The sequence below is a fragment of the Lepus europaeus genome, chromosome 3, assembly GCF_033115175.1.
Source record: "Lepus europaeus isolate LE1 chromosome 3, mLepTim1.pri, whole genome shotgun sequence".
NCBI lineage: Eukaryota > Metazoa > Chordata > Mammalia > Lagomorpha > Leporidae > Lepus > Lepus europaeus.
Window position 1 is genome coordinate 77,236,526 of NC_084829.1, and position 23,944 is coordinate 77,260,469.

Below are 23,944 nucleotides of genomic sequence, written 5' to 3' on the forward strand. Positions count from 1 at the left end.
AGAGAAGTCAACATGTATGAAATCCTGAGGTGGCAGAGAGCTTGGTTGGTGGAACTGAGAGAAATCTTGAGTGGTGAGGTGGCTGGGGATGGGATTAAGCAGGCCTTTGTGGACACAGTGAGGAGCAGGGTTTTACTCCAGGTGCATTCAGAGGTCTTTGTAGAGTTTTGATCAGAAGTTTAACATAGCATGGCTTTCATTTTAGCAGCTATTTGATAAATGATTTGGAGGAGTGAAAGAGTAGAAATAGGGATGAACTTTTCCTGGAATAAGAATGAGGTGGTGACTTCTGGAAATAGGGCCTGGTGGTGTTTGAGTTTAAGCTGTGCTTTGGAAATGCTACATTTGACAGTAAAATTTGATGGATGAATTAAAGGAAGATGCCAAGGATGCTTCCTTGGTTTCTGACTTGGGTACCTGGGTGGAAGGTAGTGCTGTTTGCTAAGATGAGAAAGACTGGTTTGGGGAACAGACATTATGAGTTTAGTTTTGTTCTTGTTGCATTAGAAAAGCCCAAGTTACTCAAGTGGAGAGATGCTGTTTACTGCCTTCCTTTTCATAAACAGGTATCATACAGTGGTATTTGAAACAGGAATTTTTTTATTTATAGAACCTTCAATTACATTGTTTATGAATACTCAAGAAATGTATTTTTGGAGCCAGTGCTGTGGCTCACTTGGTTAATCCTCCGCCTGCGGTGCCGGCATCCCATATGGGTGCCGGGTTCTAGTCCCGGTTGCTCCTCTTCCAGTCTAGCTCTCTGCTGTGGCTGGGGAAAGCAGTGGAGGATGGCCCAAGTGCTTGGGCCCTGCACCCGTGTGGGAGATCAGGAGGAAGCACCTGGCTCCTGGCTTCGGATCGGTGCAGCGCCGGCCATCTTGTAGCGGCCATTTGTGGAGTGAACCAATGGAAGGAAGACCTTTCTCTCTGTCTCTCTCTCACTGTCTATAACTCTGTCAAATAAATTAAAAAAAAAAAAAGAAATATATTTTTTAAAAATACAATGTGTTAAGTTTAAGCTGAGAAATGCAGCAATGAATACCGTGAACAAAACCAGAGCAATTCTACACTGATACAATGACACAAACAGGAAGACCTCCACCATCCAGACCCCTAAGTCTGCAGGCCACGTTTTCTTTTTTTAACTAGTTTATTTATTTGAAAGGCAGAGTTACGGAGAGGCAGAGAGAGAGAGAGAGAGAGGTCGTTCATTTGCTGGTTCACTCCCCAAATGGCTGCAACAGTCTGAGCTGGGCCGATCTGAAGCCAGGACCCAGGAGCTTCTTCCAGGTCTCCCATGAGGGTGCAGGAGCCCAAGCACTTAGGCCATCTTCCACTGCTTTCTCAGGCTGTAGCCGAGAGCTGGATTGGAAGTGGAGCAGCTGGGACTCAAACTGCTGCAGGCCATTTTTGTATACGCTTCTCTAGTAACACTGCTCTTGGCAACTTAGGGAAAGAATGAGTGTGCATCTGATCACTAGTGCACACTGATCATGACTTTGTTTACAAATTAGCAAACAGCCCTGTAGAAACATTGATTTGCTGTGTATTTCAGAATTAGTTGACAAAAGCAGCATTTAGCAGCATGTATGAGTTTAGCCTGTCATTGCTGCCTGCCTGGCACACTTTTTGTTTCCCATTTGCAAATCAATTACACTTTGGTCAGCTTTTAGTTTTCCGTCATCAAAACATCTTGTTTTCCTGCATACTTAACTGCCATGTCAGTGGTCGTATGGAACTCTTTTGTTTTAGCCAGATCTGCTAAAGCCACCATCGTAGTCTGAACCTGGGTCATGTTTCCATTCTCAAAAGATCATTTGCTTTAGATATCATGTGGCTTCATCAGCAAGCCTGGATAGCTTTAATAAAGTTGCCAGTATTCTCCAACTGAGGTTGGTTTAATGAGGACTCACTGGCCTTCTGCACCGAGCAGAGCATGATGCTGTCTGTTAAGCCCAGTTGTGCCCGTGCTCGTGTGTGTCACCTCTAATATCCATATCCAGTTGTCAAGGTCTTCTTCTGCCTGATGATCATACTTGGAAGCAATCTTGTTCTTGGCCTCCACCAAGAGCCTGTAGGGAAAGACCATTGTTGAAGTGGGCCTTGGTGGTTTGGGCAATGGGAAGATGCTGCACTGGGGTCCTGCCCTGGTGCAATGGTGGGGCATGGGATGTGTCTGGGCAGCTAGGTCCGACTGGATCTGCAGAGCCTCCTGGTCTGCACTGGTGCCCTGCAGACTACCTAGCTCACTGCCTTCACTGTGGCTCCACACTCCCTGCCTCTGTCACCTCTTTGGGGGCTTTCTTACATGTTTAGTTTTACTTATTTTTATTTATTTGAATGCAACAGAGAGAGGTCTTCGACCTGCTGGTTCATTGCCCAACAGCTTACAAGCAGCTGGGACTGGGCCAGGCTGAAGTCAGGATCCTAGAACTCAATCCACAACTCCCACATAAGTGGCAGGGACCCCAGTCCTTGAGCCATTGCTTACTGCTTTTCAGGGTGTGCATTGGCAGGAAGCTGAATCTGAGGCAGAGCAGTGATTGCAACTCAAGTGCTCATATATGGAGTTCAGGCCTAAGAAGTGTCTTAATGGCTGTACCCAAATGCATGCCCCCATTTACGTTTTAATATGAAATTTTCTACCACTGATATTTGAATTTTTTTTCAGAATCTTACTTTATGAGGTAGATATTGGGATGCCCTTTAATAGGGATTAGAATGGGGTAAAGGTGGAGAATATGGTATCAGAAAGGGAAGAAGAGGTTTTGTTGGGGAAAATAGGTGGCTTCTTTGGCATCTTGTTTTGCAAAGTGATTAGTGCCATATTATGTCATTGACATTGTATATTTGTCATGCTTATCACTGGGCATATACTGATTATTATGTATATGTCAGACACTGTACTAAATACCAGGGCTTTCAACAAGAATATGAGGAGGAAGTGCTTAATACACAAGTCGAAAACAAGAAGTGGGCAGTGAGGAGGAAGGCCAGTGTGGAATTTTTTGAGTCCCTGAAGCTTATGAAAGTAGACCCTCATTTTCTGTATCATGGCTGTGCATTTTTATTCTGTTGTGTCTAGGCTACAAATATGAGGGAGCTTCAAAAGTTCATAGAAACATAAAAGATACATTTATCTTGGTGCAAAAAATCGAAATCTGTGCATACTTTCTTTATAATACACATTTTCCATGAACTCTTTGAGGACACTGTATCTACTGACTATTGATCTGCCCACTGTTGACTTTATTTCTGTAGACTACTCCCTGGGCACCCATTTGCTCTAGCTCTGTGAGACTTCATCCTTTCAACACTGTTGCAGACCAAATAGCTAGTAAAGACACACTCCAGCAGACTAGTGCAGTAGCACCTCTCCTATGAGCCCCCTTCTAATCCGTCTTTGCATTGTCTCATTGATTAATTTTCTTTTCCACCCATTCCTTTTTCTTTTGGTGGTTAATTAACAGTTTTTTTTTTTGGTAGTTTTAAATCTTTATTGGATAGTTACATGTGCTCATTTGTTCAATCACTCATTCAATAAATATTTATTGAGCACCAATCACTTGCCAGGTATCACTGTAAACCCTGAAGATACAGCTTTGATCAGAAGTTGTTAGGAATCTAATAAAATACTACTACTACTACTACTACTACTACTACTACTACTACTACATTGTTAAGAATCCTTGCATTATTGGAGTGTGTGTCCTACTGTGGTCCTTGCATTCTACCTATATTCTACCTATTTGGCAACAATGAGAATGATCTAGTTATTCATGAAATTTTACTTAGGAGTATTTGGGAAATTGGCTTGGTCCCAACTATAGAGCTTAATTTTACCAATAGGCAACCATTAGCATTACCTCTGATACAGTAAAGATTGTGCTGCTTTATTTTCTGATTTTATTTTGTTTTAACTGTTTTTCCTCTGAAAAGAAGAGTTGTCAGTCTGGTTTTGAAATTTAGTAGCCACTAATTAATATTCATAATTGCATGGTTTGGCAGTTGTGGGTTTTTTTTAGTGTTTCCTTAGGAAACTAGTGGTACAGTTTTGGTTAACATATGCTCATTTTTTTTTAAAGATTTTATTTATTTATTTGCAAGTCAGAGTTACACAGAGAGAAGGAGAGGCAGAGAGAGAGAGAGCGAGCGAGAGAGAGGTCTTCCATCCTCTGGTTCGCTCCCCATTCGGCCGCAATGGCTGGAGTTGTGCCAATCTGAAGCCAGGGGTCAGCAGCTTCTTCTGGGTCTCCCACGCGGGTGCAGGGGCCCAAGGACTTGGGCCATCTCCTATTGCTTTCTCAGGCCATAGCAGAGAGCTGGATAGGAAGTGGAGCAGCCAGATCTCAAACCAGCGCCCATATAGGATGCTGGCACTACAGGTGGTGGCTTTACCTGCTATGCCACAGTGCTGGCCCCCAACATATGCTCATTTTACCATGTGGGGATAGAGCCATATTCTGTGGATGGGCTTTTGTGTAACCTATAGGATAATAAATAGTTTTAAGGATAATAATGACTCTGTGAATAACTTGTAAAAACATTAAGTAGAATAGCAATTAACCCCCAAATCTACAATTTTGATGTATTTGGAAAAAAGTATTCAGGAGTGAAACTTTGTGGGATCACATGGAAACATAACTTTTAAATACCTTTACTTGTAAATTATTTTGTAGAAGGTGAATAGTTCCCTTGGGGTGATCAAACAATAATTTTCAGATTTACTTTTTATGATGCTTTATTATTAAAGCCTTTGCTACTAAAAGTTTTATTGCTCAGCGGTGGATTAGGTGTCTTGGGAACATTTAGTGTAATCCCAAAGGTTAGAAGATTTAAAATTGACAACAGCTTAGATATTTAGGCAGTGTCTTTGTCCTTGGTTCTTTCTTTTTTTTTTTTTAAAGATTTATTTTATTTATTTGAAAGAGTTACAGAGAGAGGTAGAGAAAGAGAGCGAGAGAGAGAGAGAGAGAAAGAGAGAGAGAAAGAGGTTTTCCATCTAATGGTTCACTCCCCAAATGGCCACAAATGACCAGAGCTGGGCTGATCCAAAGCCAGGAGCCAGGAGCTTCTTCCAGGACTCCCATTTGAGTGCAGGGGCCCAAGGAATTGGACCATCTTCCACTGCTTTCCCAGGTGCATTAACAGAGAGCTGGATTGGAAGTGGAGCAGCCAGAACTTGTGAACTGGTGCCCATATGGGATGCTGGCACTGAAGGCTGGGGCTTTAACTTGCTATGCCACAGTGCTGGCTCTGCCCTCCACCCTTTTTTATTAAGATTTGTTTATTTATTATTTGAAAGGCATAGTGACAGAGGGAGGGATGGAGAGAGACAGATAGTGAGTGTGAGAGGGGAGAGAGAGAGAGCTTTTCCATCTCTTGGTTCACTCCCAAATGGCTGCAATAGCCAGGACTGGGCCAGGCCAAAGTCAGGAGCCTGAATCTCCATCCATGTCTCCCAAGTACTTGGCTCTTCTGATGCTGCATTCCCAGGTGCATTAGCAGGGACCTGGATTAGAAGCAGAGTAGCCAGGGCTTGAGCTGGTACTCCAATATGGAATGCTGGCATTGCAAGCAGTGGCTTTACCTGGGCCACAATGCGGGACCCTTGCCCTTTTTTTCTCTCTTTCTCTTTTTAAAGATTTATTCATTTATCTGAAAGAGTTATACCAAGAGAAGAGACAGAGAGAGAAAGAGAGAGAGAGGGAGAGAGAGAGATCTATCCACTGGTTCTCTCCCCAGTTGGCCACAGTAGCTGGGGATGGGCCAGGCTGGGGCCAGGAGTCAGACATCAAGAGCTTCTTGTGGGTCTCCTGCATGGGTGCAAGGGCCCAAGCACTCGGGCCATCCTTCACAGCCATTCTAGGCATACTGCATGGAACTGGATCATAAATGGAATAGCTAGATCTTGAACCAGTGCCCATGTGGGATGCTGGCATTGAAGGTGGCAGCCCAACACACTATGCCATATTGCTGGCCCCTTGACCTTGGTTCTTAACTTTGAACATCTTAATAGGCAAGAATACTAACTTTATGAAATTTATGAAATAAGGGGAAAGTCATTATGATTGGGGAAAAATGTGTACTCAAAACCATTATCATGTGATGCTGGGCACTAATAAATACTTTAACAATATGGCTAGAAAGGAGAGCATTTTTTTTTATTTTAAAAATTTATTTATTTTATTTGAAAAGGCAGAGTTACAGAGAGAAGAAGAAATTGAGAAAGAGAGATCTACTGTCCATTGGTTTATTCCTCAAATGGCTACAATGGTCAGGGCTGGGCCGGGCCGAAGCCAGGACCAGGAGATTCATCAAGGTCTTCCACAGGGCAGCAGGGACCCAAGGACTTGGGCCTTCTTCCACTGCTTTTCTGAGGTACATTAGAAGGGAGGTGGATTGGAAATGGAGCATCTGGGACTCAAGCTGGTGCCCATATGGGTTGCTAGTGCTATAGTCAGCAGTTTAACCTGCTGAGCCAAACTGCTGGCCCTAGGAGAAGCATTTTTTAAAAACTTTTATTTAATAAATATAAATTTCCAAAGTACAGCTTTTGGATTACAGTGTCTTCCCCTGGCCGCCATAACTTCCCTCCCACCTGCAACCCTCCCATCTCCCGCTCCCTCCCCATCCCATTCACATCAAGATTCATTTTCAATTCTCTTTATATACAGAAGATCGATTTAGTATATACTAAGTAAAGATTTCAACAGTTTGCACCCACACAGAAACACAAAGTGTAAAATACTGTTTCAGTACTAGTTATAGCATTACTTCACATTGGACAACACATTAAGGACAGAGATCCCACATGAGAAGTAAGTACACAGTGACTCCTGTTGTTGATTTAACAATTTGACACTCTTGTTTATGGCGTCAGTAATCTCCCTAGGCTCTAGTCATGAGTTGCCAAGGCTATGGAAGCCTTTTGAGTTCGCTGACTTCGATCTTATTCCGACAGGGTCATAGTCAAAGTGGAAGTTCTCCTCCCTTCAGAGAAAGGTACCTCCTTCTTTGATGGCCCCGTTCTTTCCACTGGGATCTCACTTGCAGAGATCTTTCATTTAGGTCATCATCTTCTTCTTCTTCTTTTTTTTTTTTTTCCAGAGTGTCTTGGCTTTCCATTCCTGAAATACTCTCATGGGCTCTTCAGCCAGATCCGAATGCCTTAAGGGCTGATTCTGAGTCCAGAGTGCTGTTTAGGACGTCTGTCATTCTATGAGTCTGCTGTATATCCTGCTTCCCATGTTGGATCGTTATCTCCTTTTTAATTCTATCAGTTAGTATTAGCAGACACTAGTCTTGTTTATGTGGTCCCTTTGACTCTTAGACCTATCAGTGTGATCAATTGTGAACTGAAATTGATCACTTGGACTAGTGAGATGGCATTCGTACATGCCACCTTGATGGGATTGAGTTGGAATACCCTGGCACATTTCCAACTCCACCATTTGGGGCAAGTCAGCTTGAGCATGTCCCAAATTGTACATCTCCTCCCTCTCTTATTCCCACTCTTATATTTAACAGGGATCACTTTTCAGTTAAATTTAAACACCTAAGAATAATTGTGTGTTAATTACAGAGTTCAACCAATAGTATTAAGTAGAATGAAAAAAAAATGCTAAAAGAGATAAAGTATTAAGTTGTTCATCAACAGTCAGGACAAGGGCTGATCAAGTCACCATTTCTCATAGTGTCCCTTTCACTTCAACAGGTTTCCTTTTTGGTGTTTGGTTAGTTGTCACCTATCAGGGAGAACATATGATATTTGTCCATTTGGGACTGGCTTATTTTACTCAGCATGATGTTGTCCAGATTCCTCCATTTGGTTGTGAATGACTGGATTTCATTTTTTTTTTTTTTTACCACTGTATAGAATTCTATAGAGTACATGTCCCATAATTTCTTTATCCAGTCTACTGTTGATGGACATTTGGGTTGATTCCAGGTGTTAGCTATTGTGAATTGAGCAGCAATAAACATTAAGGTGCAGACAGCTTTTTTTTTGCCAATTTAATTTCCTTTGGGTAAATTCCAAGGAGTGGGATGGCTGGGTTGTATGGTAGGGTTATATTCAGGTTTCTGAGGAATCTCCAGACTGACTTCCATAGTGGTTTTATCAGTTTGCATTCCCACCAACAGTGGGTTAGTGTCCATTTTTCCCCACATCCTTGCCAGCATCTGTTGTTGGTAGATTTCTGAATGTGAGCCTTTCTAACCGGAGAGAGGTAAAACCTCATTGTGGTTTTGATTTGCATTTCCCTGATTGCTAGTGATCCTGAACATTTTTTCATGTGTCTGTTGGCCATTTGGATTTCCTTTTTTGAAAAATATCTATCACAGTTTCATGTTCTACTAATTGTTTCATTTCATTTTGATTCCTCCTTAATATTTCATTTTCATGAGAAAGATTTTCTATCTTGTCCATTAAGGATTTCTGTAGTTCAAGAATTTGTTTTTGAGAACTTCTTAATGTTCTTATCAATTTTTTGAGATCCGCTTCTTGCATTTCTTCTATCTCATCATCTTCATAATCTTGAATTGGGCTGTCTTGTTCATTTGGGGGCATCATAGTGTCTTCCTTGCTCTTGTTACCTCAGTTTCTGCGTGTGTTTGGCATAATGGAGATATTCTTTGGTTCCTTCACTGTGGTGCTTTTTCTCATAATACTATGACTCTAGATTAAGTAGACTGTCTGCTTTTGTTGGGTCCTTAGAGGCTGTGATGGGTGTGGCCAGAGAGCTCTGTTTGGTTCTTCAGGGTTAAGGGTGTGCCAAAGGTGATTCACCCAGATTGTTCTCTCTCTCTCTCTCTCTCTCTCTCTCTCTCTCTTTTTGACTCAGTAGGGAAGTAATTCCGCAGAGTTGAGTGGAATTGAGGGTAGTTGATGTATGAAATCTGGCCCCTGTGGGTATTCGTCTGCTCTATCCCTGGGACCACACAAAGAGTTTATGCATCCTTCAGTGTCGTCTCAAATTTCTCCGCAGTCTCTCACTGGGTTGCCAAGGTTACCGAGTTTGTGTACTCAGTGAGTTTTCTCGCCCCCCCCCCTCAGATTTTCACAGTCTCAGTTCGTTAGTTTCACACACTTTCACTAGGTCCTAACCTCCTGTTATTTCTCCCCACCAGAGTCAGGTTTTCCTCCTTGGCTAATGGCCAGTGCTGCTTTGCATACGCTCTTTGTCTTGCTCGGCTTTGTAAGGTGAGAGGAGAGAGAGGCTAGTGTCCGTACTGGTTCCCCTTATTTATCGTTTTTTTCTCTCCTCCAGTCAGCCTGATGAACTTTCACCAGCAGGGCTTCAAGCCTCATTCTGCCTTTCCCCGCCAATGTCTCGGGTTACTGAGGTTTTTGTCTCACCTCCCCTTCCAGCACTGGCGCGCAGACTCTGTGGCTTGGCTCCCGCGGCTCGGCTTCCATGTGGTGGGCAACCTTGTTCTCCCCTTAGGTACTCTGTGTCACATCCACTAGATCCGGAAAAGTTTCTTCTGCAATTTTTTCCTGAGTCTTTTCCTGAGGCTACAGTAACTCCACTTTTATTAAACTATCTTTTTCCGGACTATCAGTGCGCCCCCTCACTATTCCACCATCTTGGCTCCGCCCTCTGTTTAGAGTTTTCATCATGAAAGGGTGTTGTATTTTATCGAATGTTTTCTCTGCATCTATTGAGATAATCATATGGTTTTTCTTCTGCAGTTTGTTAATGTGGCGTATCACATTAATTTTGTGATTATTGATCCATCCCTGCATACCAGGGATAAATCCCACTTGGTCTGGGTGGATGATCTTTGTGATGTGTTGTTGCATTTTATTGGCCAGAATTTTATTGAGGATTTTTGAGTATATTCATCAGGGATATTGATGTGTAATTTTCTTTCAATGCTACATCTTTTTCTGGCTTAGGGATTAAGGTGATGCTGTCTTCATAGAAAGAATTTGGGGGGATTCCCTCTTTTTCGATTGTTCTGAATAGTTTGAGAAGAATTGGAGTTAGTTCTTCTTTAAATGTCTGGTAGAATTCAGCAGTGAATCCATCTGGTCCTGGGCTTTTCTATGTTGGGAGGGCCTTTATTACTGTTTCAATTTCTGTCTTGGTTATGGGTCTGTTTAAGTTTTCTATGTCTTCATGGTTCAATTTAGGTAGGTTGCATGTGTCCAGGAATCTATCCATTTCTGATAGATTTCCCTGTTTGCTGGCATACAACTGTTTGTAGTAATTTCTGATGATTCTTTTTATTTCTGTGGTGTCTGTTGTTACATTTCCTTTTTCATCTGTGATTTTATTGATTTGGGTCTTTTCTCTCCTTTTTTTAGTTAGTTGGGCCGATGGTGTGTCAATTTTGTTTATTTTTCCAAAAAGCAGCTCTTCGTTTGACTGATCTTTTGTAATTTTTTTTTTATTCAATCCTGTTGATTTCTTCTCTGATTTTAATTATTTCTCTTCTACTAGTTTTGGGTCTGCTTTGCTGCAGTTTTTCTACATCCTTGAGATGCATTGAAAGCCTTTCCAATTTCATGATGTAGGCACCTATTGTTATAAACTTTCCTCTCAACACTGTTTTCCCTGTATCCCATAAGTTTTGATATGTTGTGCTGTTATCCTCATTTACTTCCAGAAAGTTTTTGATTTATTTATCTTTTGATTTCTTCTCTGACCCATTGTTCATTCAGGAGCATGTTGTTCAGTCTCCATGTGTTTGCATATGCTCTAGGGATTCCTGAATTGATAATTTCCAGCTTCATTCCACTGTGGTCTGAGAAGCTGCATGGTATGATTCTAATTCTTTTGAATTTGCTGAGAATTGCTTTATGTATGTGGTCAGTCCTAGAGTAGGTTCCCCATGTATTGTTTGAAGAATGTAAATTCTTTAAGTGTAGGATTGAAAGTTCTGTAGATATCTGTTAGATCCATTTGGGCAATAATGTCAATTAAATCTGCTGTTTTCTTGTCAATCTTCTTTCCGGTTGATATGTCTATTTCTGAAAGTCGAGTATTGAAGTCCCCCAATACTATTGTATTGGAGTCTAAGTCTCCCTTTACATATCTTTTAAATAAACCAGTGCCTTGTAATTAGGTGCATATACATTCATAATAGTTATATCTTCCTGTTGAATTGATCCCTTAATTGTTATATAGTGCCCCTCTTTGTCTCTCTTAATAGTTTTTGTGTTAAAGTTTATTTTGTCTGATATTAAGATGGCTATGCCAGCTCTTTTTTGGTTTCTGTTGGCATAGAGTATCTTTTTCCAACCTTTCACTTTCAGTCTGCATGCATCTTTGTTGGAAAGATGTGTTTCTTGTAAGCAGCAAATAGATGAGTTTTGTTCCTTAATCCATTCAGCCAATCTGTGTCTTTTAACTGGAGAGTTGAGGCTATTAACATTCAATTTGACTGTTGATAAGTAGTAATTTTGCCCTGCCATTTTCCCAAAGACATTTCTAATATATGCTTTGAACTTCCTGTGATCTTTTACTGGGAGGTTTCCTTCCTTTACCTTCTTTCATATTGATGGCTGTGTTTCTGTGTTTCTGTGTGTAACACATCTTTAAGCATGTTTTGCAGGGCTGGACGAGTGGCAACAAATTCTTTCAATTTCTGTTTGCTGTGAAAGGTCTTTTTTTCACCTTCATTCACAAATGAGAGCTTTGCAGGATATAATATTCTGGGCTGACAGTTTTTCTCCCTTAGTACCTGGGCTATCTCTTGCCATTCCCTGCTAGCCTGTAGGGTTTCTGATGAGAAGTCAGCTGTGAGTCTAATTGGAGATCCTCTGAGAGTAATCTGACATTTTTCTCTTGCACATTTTAGGATCTTTTCTTTTTTTTAATTTTTTGACAGGCAGAGTGGACAGTGAGAGACAGAGAGAAAGGTCTTCCTTTTGCCATTGGTTCACCCTCCAATGGCCGCCACGGTAGGCGCGCTGCGGCCGGCGCACTGCGCTGATCCAATGGCAGGAGCCAGGTGCTTCTCCTGGTCTCCCATGGAGTGCAGGGCCCAAGCACTTGGGCCATCCTCCACTGCACTCCCGGGCCACAGCAGAGAGCTGGCCTGGAAGAGGGGCAACCGGGAAAGGATCAGTGCCCCGACCAGGACTAGAACCCGGTGTGCCGGCGCTGCAAGGCGGAGGATTAGCCTAGTGAGCCGCGGTGCCGGCTAAGATCTTTTCTTTATGTTTCACTGTGGTGAGTTTGATTGCAACGTGTTGTTGTGAGGATCTCTTTTGGTCGTGTTTACTAGGGGTTCTATGAGCTTCCTGTACTAGGATGTCTCTGTCCTTCTCCAAACCCAGGAAGTTTTCTGCTAGTATCTCACTAAAAAGGCCTTCTAATCCATTCTCTCTCTCCATGCCTTCAAGTACTCCTAGAACCCGAATGTTGGGTTTTTTAATAGTATCATGTAGATTCCCAACAATATTTTTTAGATTTCTAATTTCCTCTTCTTTTCTTTGGTTTGACTGTTTCCTTTCTTGTTCTCTGTCTTCTAAGTCCGACATTCTCTCTTCTGCTTCACTGATTCTGCTTTTAAGGCTCTCAAATGCATTTGTCATTTGATCTATTGAGTTCTTCATTTCATTTTGATTTCTCTTCACTATCACACTTTCCTGTTCTACTAGATTCTTCATTTCCTTTTGATTCCTCCTTAAGATTTCATTTTCATGAAAGAGATTTTCTATCCTGTCCAGTGAAGATTTTTGTAGTTCAAGAATTTGTTTTTGAGAACTTCTAAATGTTCTTATCATAAATTTTTTGAATTCTTCATTTTGCATTTCTTCTATCTCATCATCTTCATAAGCTTGAATAGGAGTATCATGTTTATATGAGGGCGTCATAAGGTCTTCCTTGTTTTTGTTTCCTCGGTTTCTGTGTTTGTTGCTTGGTATTGTGGAGATATTCTTTGGTTTCTTCTTCTTTTTTTTTTTCCCTCACTGTAGTGGCTTTTCTCGTTATACTGTGACTCTAGATTAAGTGGACTGTCTGCTTTTGGTGGATCTTTAGAGGCTGTGATGGGTGTGGCCAGAGATCTCTGTTCAGTTCTTCAGGGTTAAGGGTGTGCCAAAGGTGACACACCCAGGTTTGGCATGGTAGATCTCTCTCTCTCTCTCTCTCTCTCTCTTTTTTTTTTTTTTTTTTTTATTCAGAAGGGAAGTAATTCCGCACAGCTGAGCTATTCTCCTTGAAGGTAGTTAATATCTGAGCACTGGCCCCTGTGTGTGTAATATTTGTCTGCTCTGTCGCAAGGACCACACAAAGGACCTGTGCAGTCCTCAATGCAAGCTCAGATGCCCCTGCAATCTCCCACTGGTTGCCAAGGTTACCGAGTTTGTGGCGTCTCCCACGGAGTACTCAGGTCTCAGGCATTCCATGAATTCTTTCACACACCCTCAGTTTTTTTTTTTTTTTTTTTTTTTTCACAATGTCAGTTTATAAGTTCCACACATTCACTAGGTCTTAACCTCCTGTCATTTTTCCCCACCAAAGTCAGGTTTTTCTGCTTGGCTGTGGATGGGCGCAGCCCCGAGGTGGCGCAGCTTTTATGTATGTCCAAAATGGTGCCTGCTCGTTGTCTTGCTCGCCTTTGTAAGGTTAGTGGAGAGAGAGAATCGCGTCTGTACCAGTCCCTTTTATTTATTTATTTTTCTCTCCTCTAGTTAGCCTGGTGAACTTTCCTTCACGGGGCTTCAAGCTTCATTCCCTCTAGGCTCTTCCTGCAGCTTTCCCGCCAATGTCTCGGGCTACTGCAGTTTCTCCTCACCTCCCTTTCCAGTGCTGGTGTGTAGTCTCAGCGGCTGGGGTCCTGAGCCATGGGCGCCCATGCCCTCCACGTAGGTCCACTGTGTCCCACTAGTTCCAGAAGAGTTTCCTCTGCAGTTTTTTTTCCCCCTAACTCTTTCCTGAAACTACAGTATCTCCACTTTTATTGAACTACCTTTTCCTGGACTATCAGTGTGCTCCCTCCCTATTCTGCCATCTTGGAGGACTCCTAAAGGATTATTTTGGAGAAGCATTTTTTAGAAAAGTGTCTCCTAAGTGATATAGTCTTAGCCTGAAGAAAAGCAAATTATGAAGTAATTGTTGTCATGTGATATGATTGTTCATTCTTTGACACAGATTCTGTAAGAATACTTCCTTGAATAAGTTCCATAATTTTCAGTAATAAAAAGCTGTTATTCTGGGCAAAGAGAGCAGGAGGGCTAACCTGATTGGGATTTGCCAAAACTTGAAACTTGGGCATTCAGCACTGTTGAAGGGATTAGAGAGGGATTAGGCTGTCAGAAGCCAGGAGCGCGGGTGAATAATGGAAGTAATAAAGGTGTCAGAGGCCAGCCTGCTGGGGAGCCAGGCTAGGGTAGTGAAGAAGATGACCTTCAGGAAAAGGGTAAGTGACCAATATACAGTGGTCAGAGGATTGAAGTCCACAATGATAGCTGTTATGGCTCACTCTCAGAATTAGAATTTAACTTTTGGAATACACTGGGCTACTGAAGAGCATGTAGGTTAAATGGGACCGTGGTCAGGGTAAGCAGCTTGATGGGAAGTAGAACACTTGAGACTCAAACTGGCTGTCTGACATGGGACACCAGCATTACAGGCAGTGGCTTAACCTGCTGTGACACAATGCTGGCCCCCTGTATTATTTTTGTATCTTTGACAGAAGTAGCATCATTTAAAATAATAGAGTAATCTTATATGATCTATTCTATACCTGTTTTTGTACCTTGATTTTAACAAAGTTGTAATCACCTATTAAGAAACTGGTTATTTTTTACCTACTTTGCAATATGTGAAATGATATATTTTTGATGTTCACAGGGCAAACTCAGAAAATGAATCTTTTCCAATCTATAACAAGTGCCTTGGATAACTCATTGGCCAAAGATCCTACTGCAGGTAAATGTCATTTGTGCTTGACTGTGGTGGTTGTGTAATTCCAGGATTGAAGATTTACTTGAAATATTTGTCTGAAGTTCAATGGTTAAAATTATGTCTTCTTGAAAAATGTGAAAGACATGATCAAATGACCAAGACTAAATAAAAAATGACAATATTAACACATTTTTAATACACTTGTTACTAATAGGTTCTCATGTATATCTAGCATCATTCAGCTAACTTTCGTAGTATGGTCCTTCTTCTGATTTTATTTTTAATTTTTACACTTGATCTTAGCCAAAAGGCCGAGAAGTGATTTTATTTTTAATTTTTAAAAGAAATTTATTAATACAGTAAATTCTCAGGTTCACAGAAAATGCATGATAATTACTGTGATAGTGTGGTTTCAATATTATATCACAGGTTGAACTTTCTTAATCTGAAAGTCTGAAATTCCAAAATCCAAAACTTTTGAGTATTGATATAACACAAGTAGAACATTCCACACTGAACTCGATGACAGATTGTAGTCAAAATGCAGGTGCCCTAAAAATACTGAATGAAAACATCTTCAGGCTATCAGGTAAAAGTGTATAATGCATATGTACAATATAAATGAATTTCATCCCTTCCAAATGATATCTGATTATATACTTGCAAATATTCCAGAGTCTGAAATAAATCTGAAACCTGAAACACTTCTGGTCCCAAGCATTTTGGATAAGGGTATTCAACCTGTAGGACCTTCTGGATAATACCTATCATGGACTCCTGTTCTTCTAGCATATTAAAAACAAACAGAAAATACACTTAATTCAGAAATCTATCTTCATAAAATAAAGATTTGATTCCATTCTGTCCTTTGGGATACATTGTCATTCAATTTGTAAGATTTTTTTTTAAAGATTATTTATTTGAAAGGCAGAGTTACAGAGAGAGAGGGAGAGACAAAGATGGGGGGACAGAGAGAGACAGAGAGAGATTTTCTATCCACTGGTTCACTCCCCAAATAGCTGCAATGGCTATGGCTGGGACCAGGCCACAGCCAGGAACCTGGAACTTCATCCAGGTCTCCCACATGGGTGCAGGGACCAAAGGACTTGGGCCATCTTCTGGGCTTTCCCAGGTGTATTACCAGGGAGCTGGATCAGAAATATAGCAGCTGGGACTTGAACTGGTGCCCATATGAGATGCTGATGTTTCAGGTGACAACTTAACCCATTATGCCTCAGCACCAGCCACAAATTTGTAAAATTTTTTTTGAAAGCAAGTTTAATATTTATAAATTATTTTATTTTATTTTATTTGACAGGTAGAGTTATAGACAGTGAAAGAGAGACAGAGAGAAAGGTCTTCCTTCCGTTGGTTCACTCCTCTAATGGCCGCCACGGCTGGTGCTGTGCTGATCCAAAGCCAGGAGCTGGGTGCTTCCTCCTGGTCTCCCATGTGGGTGCAGGGACTCAAGCACTTGGGCCATCCTCCACTGCCCTCCTGGGCCACAGCAGAGAGCTGGACTGGAAGAGGAGCAACCGGGACTAGTACCCGGTGCCCCAACCGGGACTAGAACCTGGGGTGCTGGCGCCGCAGGTGGAGGATTAGCCAAGTGAGCCACGGTGCTGGCCTATTTTTATAAATAATTTTATTAGTAAGTTGTCATCTCATTAAATTATTTGTATAAAACAGTTGTCTTGTGTTTTCTAAATTTCATCAGCTTTCCTTCATATACATAGACATGCTGTCTATATATTTTAGTATATTTTTTGTTACTATAATGAAATACTTGAGAACAAGTAACTATTTAAATTTCTTTGATTAATATGTAATAATCATACATATTTATGGCATATAGTGTGCTATTCCATTACATGTATACAGCATGTACTGATCAAGTTAGGTTAGTTAGCATTTTCATTTTTTTAATCACTTCTTTATATTTGAAGCCTCTGGGTTCCTATCTTCTAGTTCTTGATTACATTTACAATATGTTATTATGAACTAATGGGGGTATTTCAAAAAGTCTGTGGAAGAATGGAATTAAAAGATAAGTTTAGAAGCAGAGATTTGGTGCAGTAAGTAAGACACAGTTGGGATGCCCATATCCTATATTGAAGTGCCTGATTTGAGTCCTGGCTCCATTTCTGATCCAGCTTCCTGCTAATGTACCCTGGGCAGGCAGCAGATGATGGCTCAAGTACTTGGATACCTGCCACCCATGTGGAAGACCCAGACTAGGTTCTTGGCTCCTTCCTTTGTCCAGGCCTAACCCTGTCTATTGTGGACATTTGGGGGGAATGAACCAGTGGGTGGAAGATTCTCTTTTTCTCTTTGTCTTTCTCTCTTTTATTATTTATTTATTTTTAAATATTATTGACTTGAAAGGCACAGTGACGGAGAGAAAGAAGGACAGTTTCCATCTGCTGGTTCATTTCACAGATGCCTGCAATGGCCAGGGCCAAAGCTGGGAGCTAGGTTCTCAATCCAGATCTTCCAAATAGGTGGCAAGAACTCAACTGAGCTACCACTGCTGCCCCTCAGCATCTGTATCAGCAGGAAGCTGGAGTCAGGAGCCAGAGCTAGGCATCAAACCTGGGTGTTCTGATATGGAATGTGGGTGTCTTAACAAATACCTGCTCCTAAATTTGTCTTTTTTTTTTAAAAAAACTGTTTATTTTATTTTATTTTATTTTTTTATTTGAAAGGCAGATTAGAGAGAGGAGGGAGAGAGAGAGAGTGATATCTTCCATCCACTCCCCAAATGGCTGCAATGGCTGGGACTGAACCAGGCTGAAGCCAGAATTCTGGAACTCTATCCACATCTCCTGTGTCTGTGATAGGGGCCCAAGTAATTGTGCCATCTTCTGCTGCTTTCCCAGGTACATTTGTAGGGAGCTGGATCTGAAATATATAGCAGCCAATAGTTGAACCAATGATTATATAGGATGCTATTATTGTAGGCAGCAGCTTGGGCTACTGGGCCAGAACACTGGCCCCCTAAATTTGTATTTTAATTCCATTTCCATGAGTTGTTTGGAACTGTCTTGTAGTCACTCCACTGTGCTGTAGAACACTAGAACTTGTTCGTTGTATCCGTGTTTTTATGCCTGTTATACAACCTTTCTCTGTGTGCCTCCCCCCGCCCTTCCTGAGACTGACTAATTTTATAAAGAGGTTTATTTTAGCTCATGTTTCTGGTCCAAGGTGGAGGGCCTTCTTGCCGACAGTGTCCCAGGGGTATCACTTGGTAAAAGACAGGGAGAACTTGTGAACTTGTGTGTCCTTTGGTTTCTCTCTTCTGGTAAAGCCACTAGAATTCTATCATGAGGGCTCTACATTGATTTTTTTTGAAAAAATTTATTATGTATTTTATTGAAGTTGTGCAAGTTTCACATATTTTCTTTATAGCTAATCATCTCCCAAGGGCTCCACCTCTAAATGCCACAGTTAAATTAAGTATCTATCTCATAATATATCAGTGGGGGTGAAATTTTAGCTCATGAACCTTTGGGGGACACATTCACCGTATTTAAACCATGTATATATGCACTTCCAAAAGTTCATGGAGAAATGGAATTAAAAGATAATGTGAATTTCCTGTGAATTTCTTGAAGCACCATCATATTGTTTCATGGGCTTCCACAGTTCTAAAGTTAAATGAAAGTAATTTTTTTTTTAGGGAGAAGTGAGAGCTAGACAGGGGGATGATTAGGTCTTGATTTGCTTTAAATGCTTTCTGATTGTGCTTGCACAAGATGAGTGAATTCAAACACGGAGAGTGGTGAGTCATTTTTCTGAGGTCCACAAAACCACTAGATGCATTTGTGGGACTAGAGTTCAGCTCTCTCAATATTTCATTTTATTTTCCGTGCTTGCTGTAGAGCTCCTCCAAGTTTCTACTTGTACCGTTCTTCCTGTTCACTGTGTCCCACCACACTTGCCTCTTTACTGTTTTACACCCTCTGTCTCCCTTTCTCATTTGTGGCCTTTCCCTTGGCTTGGAATGCTCTGCCTTCAGCTTTTCAGACGGCTGATTCTTATTGTGTACTCTGTATGGGAAAAGCCATGAGCCCGTGGCCTGGTGTGTGAGTCATGGTTCTGACTTGGCAAGTCGGTTGATTGTTTCTTTGGACTCATTTTCTCTATGGGTAAAACACAGTGAGACTGTGGATCAGTGGCTCTGTCTCAACGTGGGGTCATTTTGTGTCCCGGCCCATTACTGTCTGCTCCCCATACCTTTCACAATGTTGGAAGACACTTGATTGCCACAATTGTGCGTTTGTATGTATGAGGCAGATGTTATCCAGTGGACTGTTATCCAATGCTGCTCTATTACTGCAATGCACACACACAACCAAAGAAATATCTAGGCCAAAATGTCAAAAATATCAAACTTTAGAAACCTTATCTAGACCTAATGGTATTTCTGTTTATGATTTAAGTGTAAATATTTAAATTACTTATTTCTCATTGCTAAAATTACTTAGGGATCACCAAATAATTGTGCTCTTTAAACATTGCTTTCCAGTAATATTTGGTGAAGATGTTGCCTTTGGAGGAGTCTTTAGATGCACTGTTGGCTTGCGAGACAAATATGGTGAGTCAGCATCTTGTGAGTTGTATTCCTGTACAGCTTTTACTTAAATATATTGAAAATATAAAATATACCTGCTAAATTGTTTGTTGTATGCATTTGATATCTTTTTCTTTTCCATAGCCTGCATCAAAGTCCTTTGGCCTAGATTCCTCTATCGATGTTTTAATTCTCCCATCCTCTGATCCATTTCATATTTTACGTATTACGATTCCAAAATAACTTCATTAAATGTATTGTTTATCATCACATTTATCTGTACAAGAATCTTTGGTGACTTATTACTGGCTGTCTTAACCATTTTAATTCCCCTGCCTCCAGTTCAAAATTTTGCCTGTCAATCTCCAATAATAATTCATTATTTTTTTTGTGGTGGTAGAGAGTGGGAGGAGATTCATTTTGTTTTTAAAGAATTGGCTCCCAAGATTGTGGGTGCTGGCATGTCTATAGGACAAGCTGGCAGGCTGGAAACTCAGACAGGATTTCTATGTTTCAGTCATGAGGCCAAATTCCTTTTTGTTTGGGAAAACTCAGTCTTTTCTTGTAAGGCTTTAAATTGATTGGATGAAGCCCATGCACATTGTGAAAGGTACTCAGCATTACTCAAAGCCTACCGAGTTAAATGTTAATCACATTTTAAAAAATGCCTTCGTAGCAACATCTGTGTTTTGGTCTGTGTTTGACCAAATAACTGAGTGCTATAGTCTGGCCAAGTTGACATTTAAAATTAACCATCAACACATAACCCTTCTACCAGTTTGATCTTGGCTGTTGTGTGCCCCTTGTCTGGTATGTGATTGATTTCTTCTTGCTTTTACTGATTTCAGTTGACTCAGTTATACTTAGGAACATCAGAATGCATTGTGGCCCATCTTCTACCTTGCTCACACAATGCGGAGTGAGGGTCTTTTTGATTTTTTAAAAAATCATTTCTTTTCTCATTCCATTATCTCAGAAGTTATGTTATACTTGAATTCAAGAAACCATAGCCTGTTTTGTCTCACTTAGCAGAACTTTCAGCTTGTTCTTTTCTCTTCCATTTTTATTTTATTTTATTTATCTTTCATTTTTACTTACCTTTTAAAGATTTATTTTAAAGGCAGGGTAGTGTGTGTGTGTGTGTGTGTGTATGGAGGGAGACAGAGACAAGTCTTTCATCTGCTGGTTCACTTCCCAAATGGCTGCAACAGCCAAGACTGAGCTAGGCCAAAGTCAGGAGCCTAGAACTCCATCTAGGTCTCCCACATGGATAGCAGGGGCCTAAGCACTTGGGCCATCTTCTGCTGTTTTCCCAAGCACATTAGCAGGGAACTGGATCTGCATATGGGATGCTGGCATTGTAGGTGGTAGCTTAAGCTGCTGTGCCAGAACACCAGCCCTTCTCTTCTGTGTTTAATAGGTTTAGTTCCTGGGTCCAGTCACTGCATTCTCCTGGCTGTCTATTTCTAAGAGTTGTCTAGCAATGAGTTAGTTGGGTGGAAGATTATCTTTCCTGCTCATTTAGACTTCTGTAGACTTTTTTTCTCATTAAACTTTGTTTTAATGGTTCTCAAGATTCTGTGATAGATTTTTGATCAAGTTGTTTCCATTTAAAATGACTAATTTAAAAACTAACAACATAAATGTTTCAGGTAGTATGTTTACCTTGATTTTGTCATAATATATACATGTATTGACACATCACATGTTATCCTGTAAATATGTACAATTTTTATGTATCAGACAAAAATAAAAATTAAAAAAGAAAATACTTGAAAAAAAAGAGCATACAAAGTTGTTTTGCACAATATAGACAGTCATGATTTATTTGAAACTATATGGAAAAAAAAGACTGAAAGGAGATGTACCAGGTTGTTCTCAGTGGCTCTTTGGATGGTAGGATTATGGGTAGTTCCTTGGCCCATATTGTTACTGAGTTTTTCTTTTTCACAACAGAAAAAAAATACATATTAAAAAGTGTGACCCCCCCCCTCAGAGGCTCCTCCAAAACAAAAACTTGAAACTGCTACACGCACAGGCACATGCGGAGACACAGACATACACACAATGAGTCACAAGGCATTCACTTTCATTCTGAAGTTTTTATGGTGCGTTATCATTACTAACCAGTCATTTGCTATTAAACTTTAATGGCCAATTGAGATAGTTCTGAGACCATTTGTCTGTTACAGACTATGACTGGAATGGCAGGTATTAGGGATAATACTTGCTTGGTCTTTGGAGCTTTCTGGGTAGACTTGGTGACCTAGCACCCTTCTTGTCCACTGCTTTGATGATACCTGCAGAAATTGTCTGTCTCCTGTCACAAAGAGCAAAGCCACCCAGAGGAGGGTAGTCAGAGAAGTTTTCATGAGCTAGCTAGGAACCACATCAATGATGGCAGCATTCACAGATTTTAAGAATTTAGGGCTGTCTTCCATCTTTGCAGAGTTAATCAATCTTCTTTCAGTTCAGCAAACTTGCAGGCAATGTGAGCCATGTCACAGTCCAGGACAGGGGCCTAGCCAGTGCTGATTTAGCTTGGATACTAAGCTGCTTCCATGATGTGCCACCTTTGTTGAACCTAGCAACATTGTCACGATGAATAGTTTTGACAGACACATTGTTAACATTGGAACCCATATTGTCCTCTGGAAGTGCTTTACTCAGAGCTTCGTGGTACATTTCGATAGACTTTTATTTCAGTTGTGACATTGACTGGAGCAAAGGTGACTACTGTGCTAGAATTGAGAACACCAGTCTCCACTTGGCCCACAGCAGATACTGTTACCACCAATTTTGTAGACATCCTGTAGGGACAAACACAAAGGCTGAACTTTTGGATGAGTTGGCTGTAGGCTGCAATCCAGACCTTCAAGCAATGCGGTTCAGTTGGCATTGCTGTCTTTACGGGTGACTTTTCCATCTGTTGAACCAAGGCATGTTAGCACTTGGCTCCAGCGTGTTGTCACCATTTCCACCAGAAATCAGCACCAGTGCTTCTGTGTCATGGTTGTAGCCATTTTTTTTCTTCATGTAGGTGCGGATTTAATGATTTCTTTATATGTCGCCTGGCTATAGGGTGGCTCAGTAAAATCTATTTTGTTAACATCAATAATTAGTTGTTTTATACTCTGTGTGTAAGCCAGAAGACTGTGCTCACAATTCTGCCCATTTTTGGAAATACCACGTTCCTATTCACAATACCAGGAACAAAAACTAGGACAGCATGGCCAGCCTGAGATGTGCCTGTGATCACGTCTTTGATAACGTCTCTGTGCCCTGAGGCATTGATGGTGGTCACATAATACTTGCTGTCTCAGATTTCCACAGGGAGGATCTCAGCAGCTGCCTTCACAAATGTTTCAATGCTTATTTTGTTGATCTCAGCATATTTTGTAAATCCAATGTCTAGTAGTGGTGGACTTATATAAATATAAATATAGATAAAGGAAATTGCAAAGAGAAATCTATCTATCTACATTTAAAGATTTATTTTTTAATTATTTGAAACACAGAGTTACAAAGAGGTTGAGACAGAGAGAGAGAGAGAGATCTTCCATCCACTGGTTCACTCACCAAATGGCCAGAACGGCTGGAGCTGAACTGATCTGAAGCCAGGAACCAGGAGCTGCATCTGGGTCTCCACGTAGGTGCAAGGGCCCAAGGACTTGGGCCATCCTCTGCTGCTTTCCCAGGTGCAATAGTAGAGAGCTGGATTGGAGGTGGATCAGATGGGACTTGAACCAGCACCCATATGGGATGCTGGTGCTGCAGCCTGGGGCTTTAACCTGCTGTGCCACAGCACTGGCCCTGAGAAATCTGTATTAAAATAGATTTTTCTTACACATTTAGAAAATCATATGCCTTAAAAAGAAAAAGTAATTCTCTGCCAGTTTGCAAGTACAGGCCAGAAACTTCTGTCTTTACAGAAACATGTCTAATATTTGTTTAAGTTAAAATATTCTGTAGTTACAATGCTAAATGTTATATTAATATAGTTGAATACATTGCATTAAATGAATTAGCAAAGAACACTCTTGTGAAGGATGAATTTGCTTTCTGGGGAGAGCTGTTGAGCCCAAAAGAATCACAGTCAGTAGATGGCAGCCTACACTTGGAAAAGAGAACTGTCGTCTTTGGCATTGGACCAGAACTCTGGAACTGCCGCAGAGCGGTTTATATTCCTTCAGAAGATCAGAGTTGAAGAATTGCGGTCTACTGTGTACCACTGTAAAGCTGAATACTACTAAATGTTAAAAGGAAGGGATTATATAATTAGAGGCAATGCTATAGAGAAGGAAGGGGAAGCACAGAGCTGTTTTGTGTCTTAGATGATCTTGATGATGAGCATGGGGTTAGCAACCCTAATACTGTCCTTTGATAGAACAAAATAATGTAAGTTTTTTGAACATTAACTAAAAGATAAAGAATAGTTTATCCTTATCAGCACATTGCATAGTCCCAGGCACCTCTAAATTCTGTAGGCAAGGAGATGTATTGA

General features: G+C 40.9%; 1 protein-coding gene and 1 pseudogene across 1 annotated transcript in view; one reads left to right on the forward strand and one right to left on the reverse strand.

The window, feature by feature from the left end:
• Nucleotides 1-23,944, forward strand: part of BCKDHB (branched chain keto acid dehydrogenase E1 subunit beta) — a 269,800-nt gene that overhangs the window by 6,767 nt on the left and 239,089 nt on the right. Inside the window, exons 2-3 of the mRNA XM_062186412.1 lie at nucleotides 14,814-14,891; nucleotides 19,396-19,464. Of these exons, the coding sequence (XP_062042396.1) occupies nucleotides 14,814-14,891; nucleotides 19,396-19,464 (147 nt within the window). The remainder of the gene's footprint in view (nucleotides 1-14,813; nucleotides 14,892-19,395; nucleotides 19,465-23,944) is intronic.
• Nucleotides 21,581-23,944, reverse strand: part of LOC133756353 (putative elongation factor 1-alpha-like 3) — a 43,452-nt pseudogene continuing 41,088 nt past the window's right edge.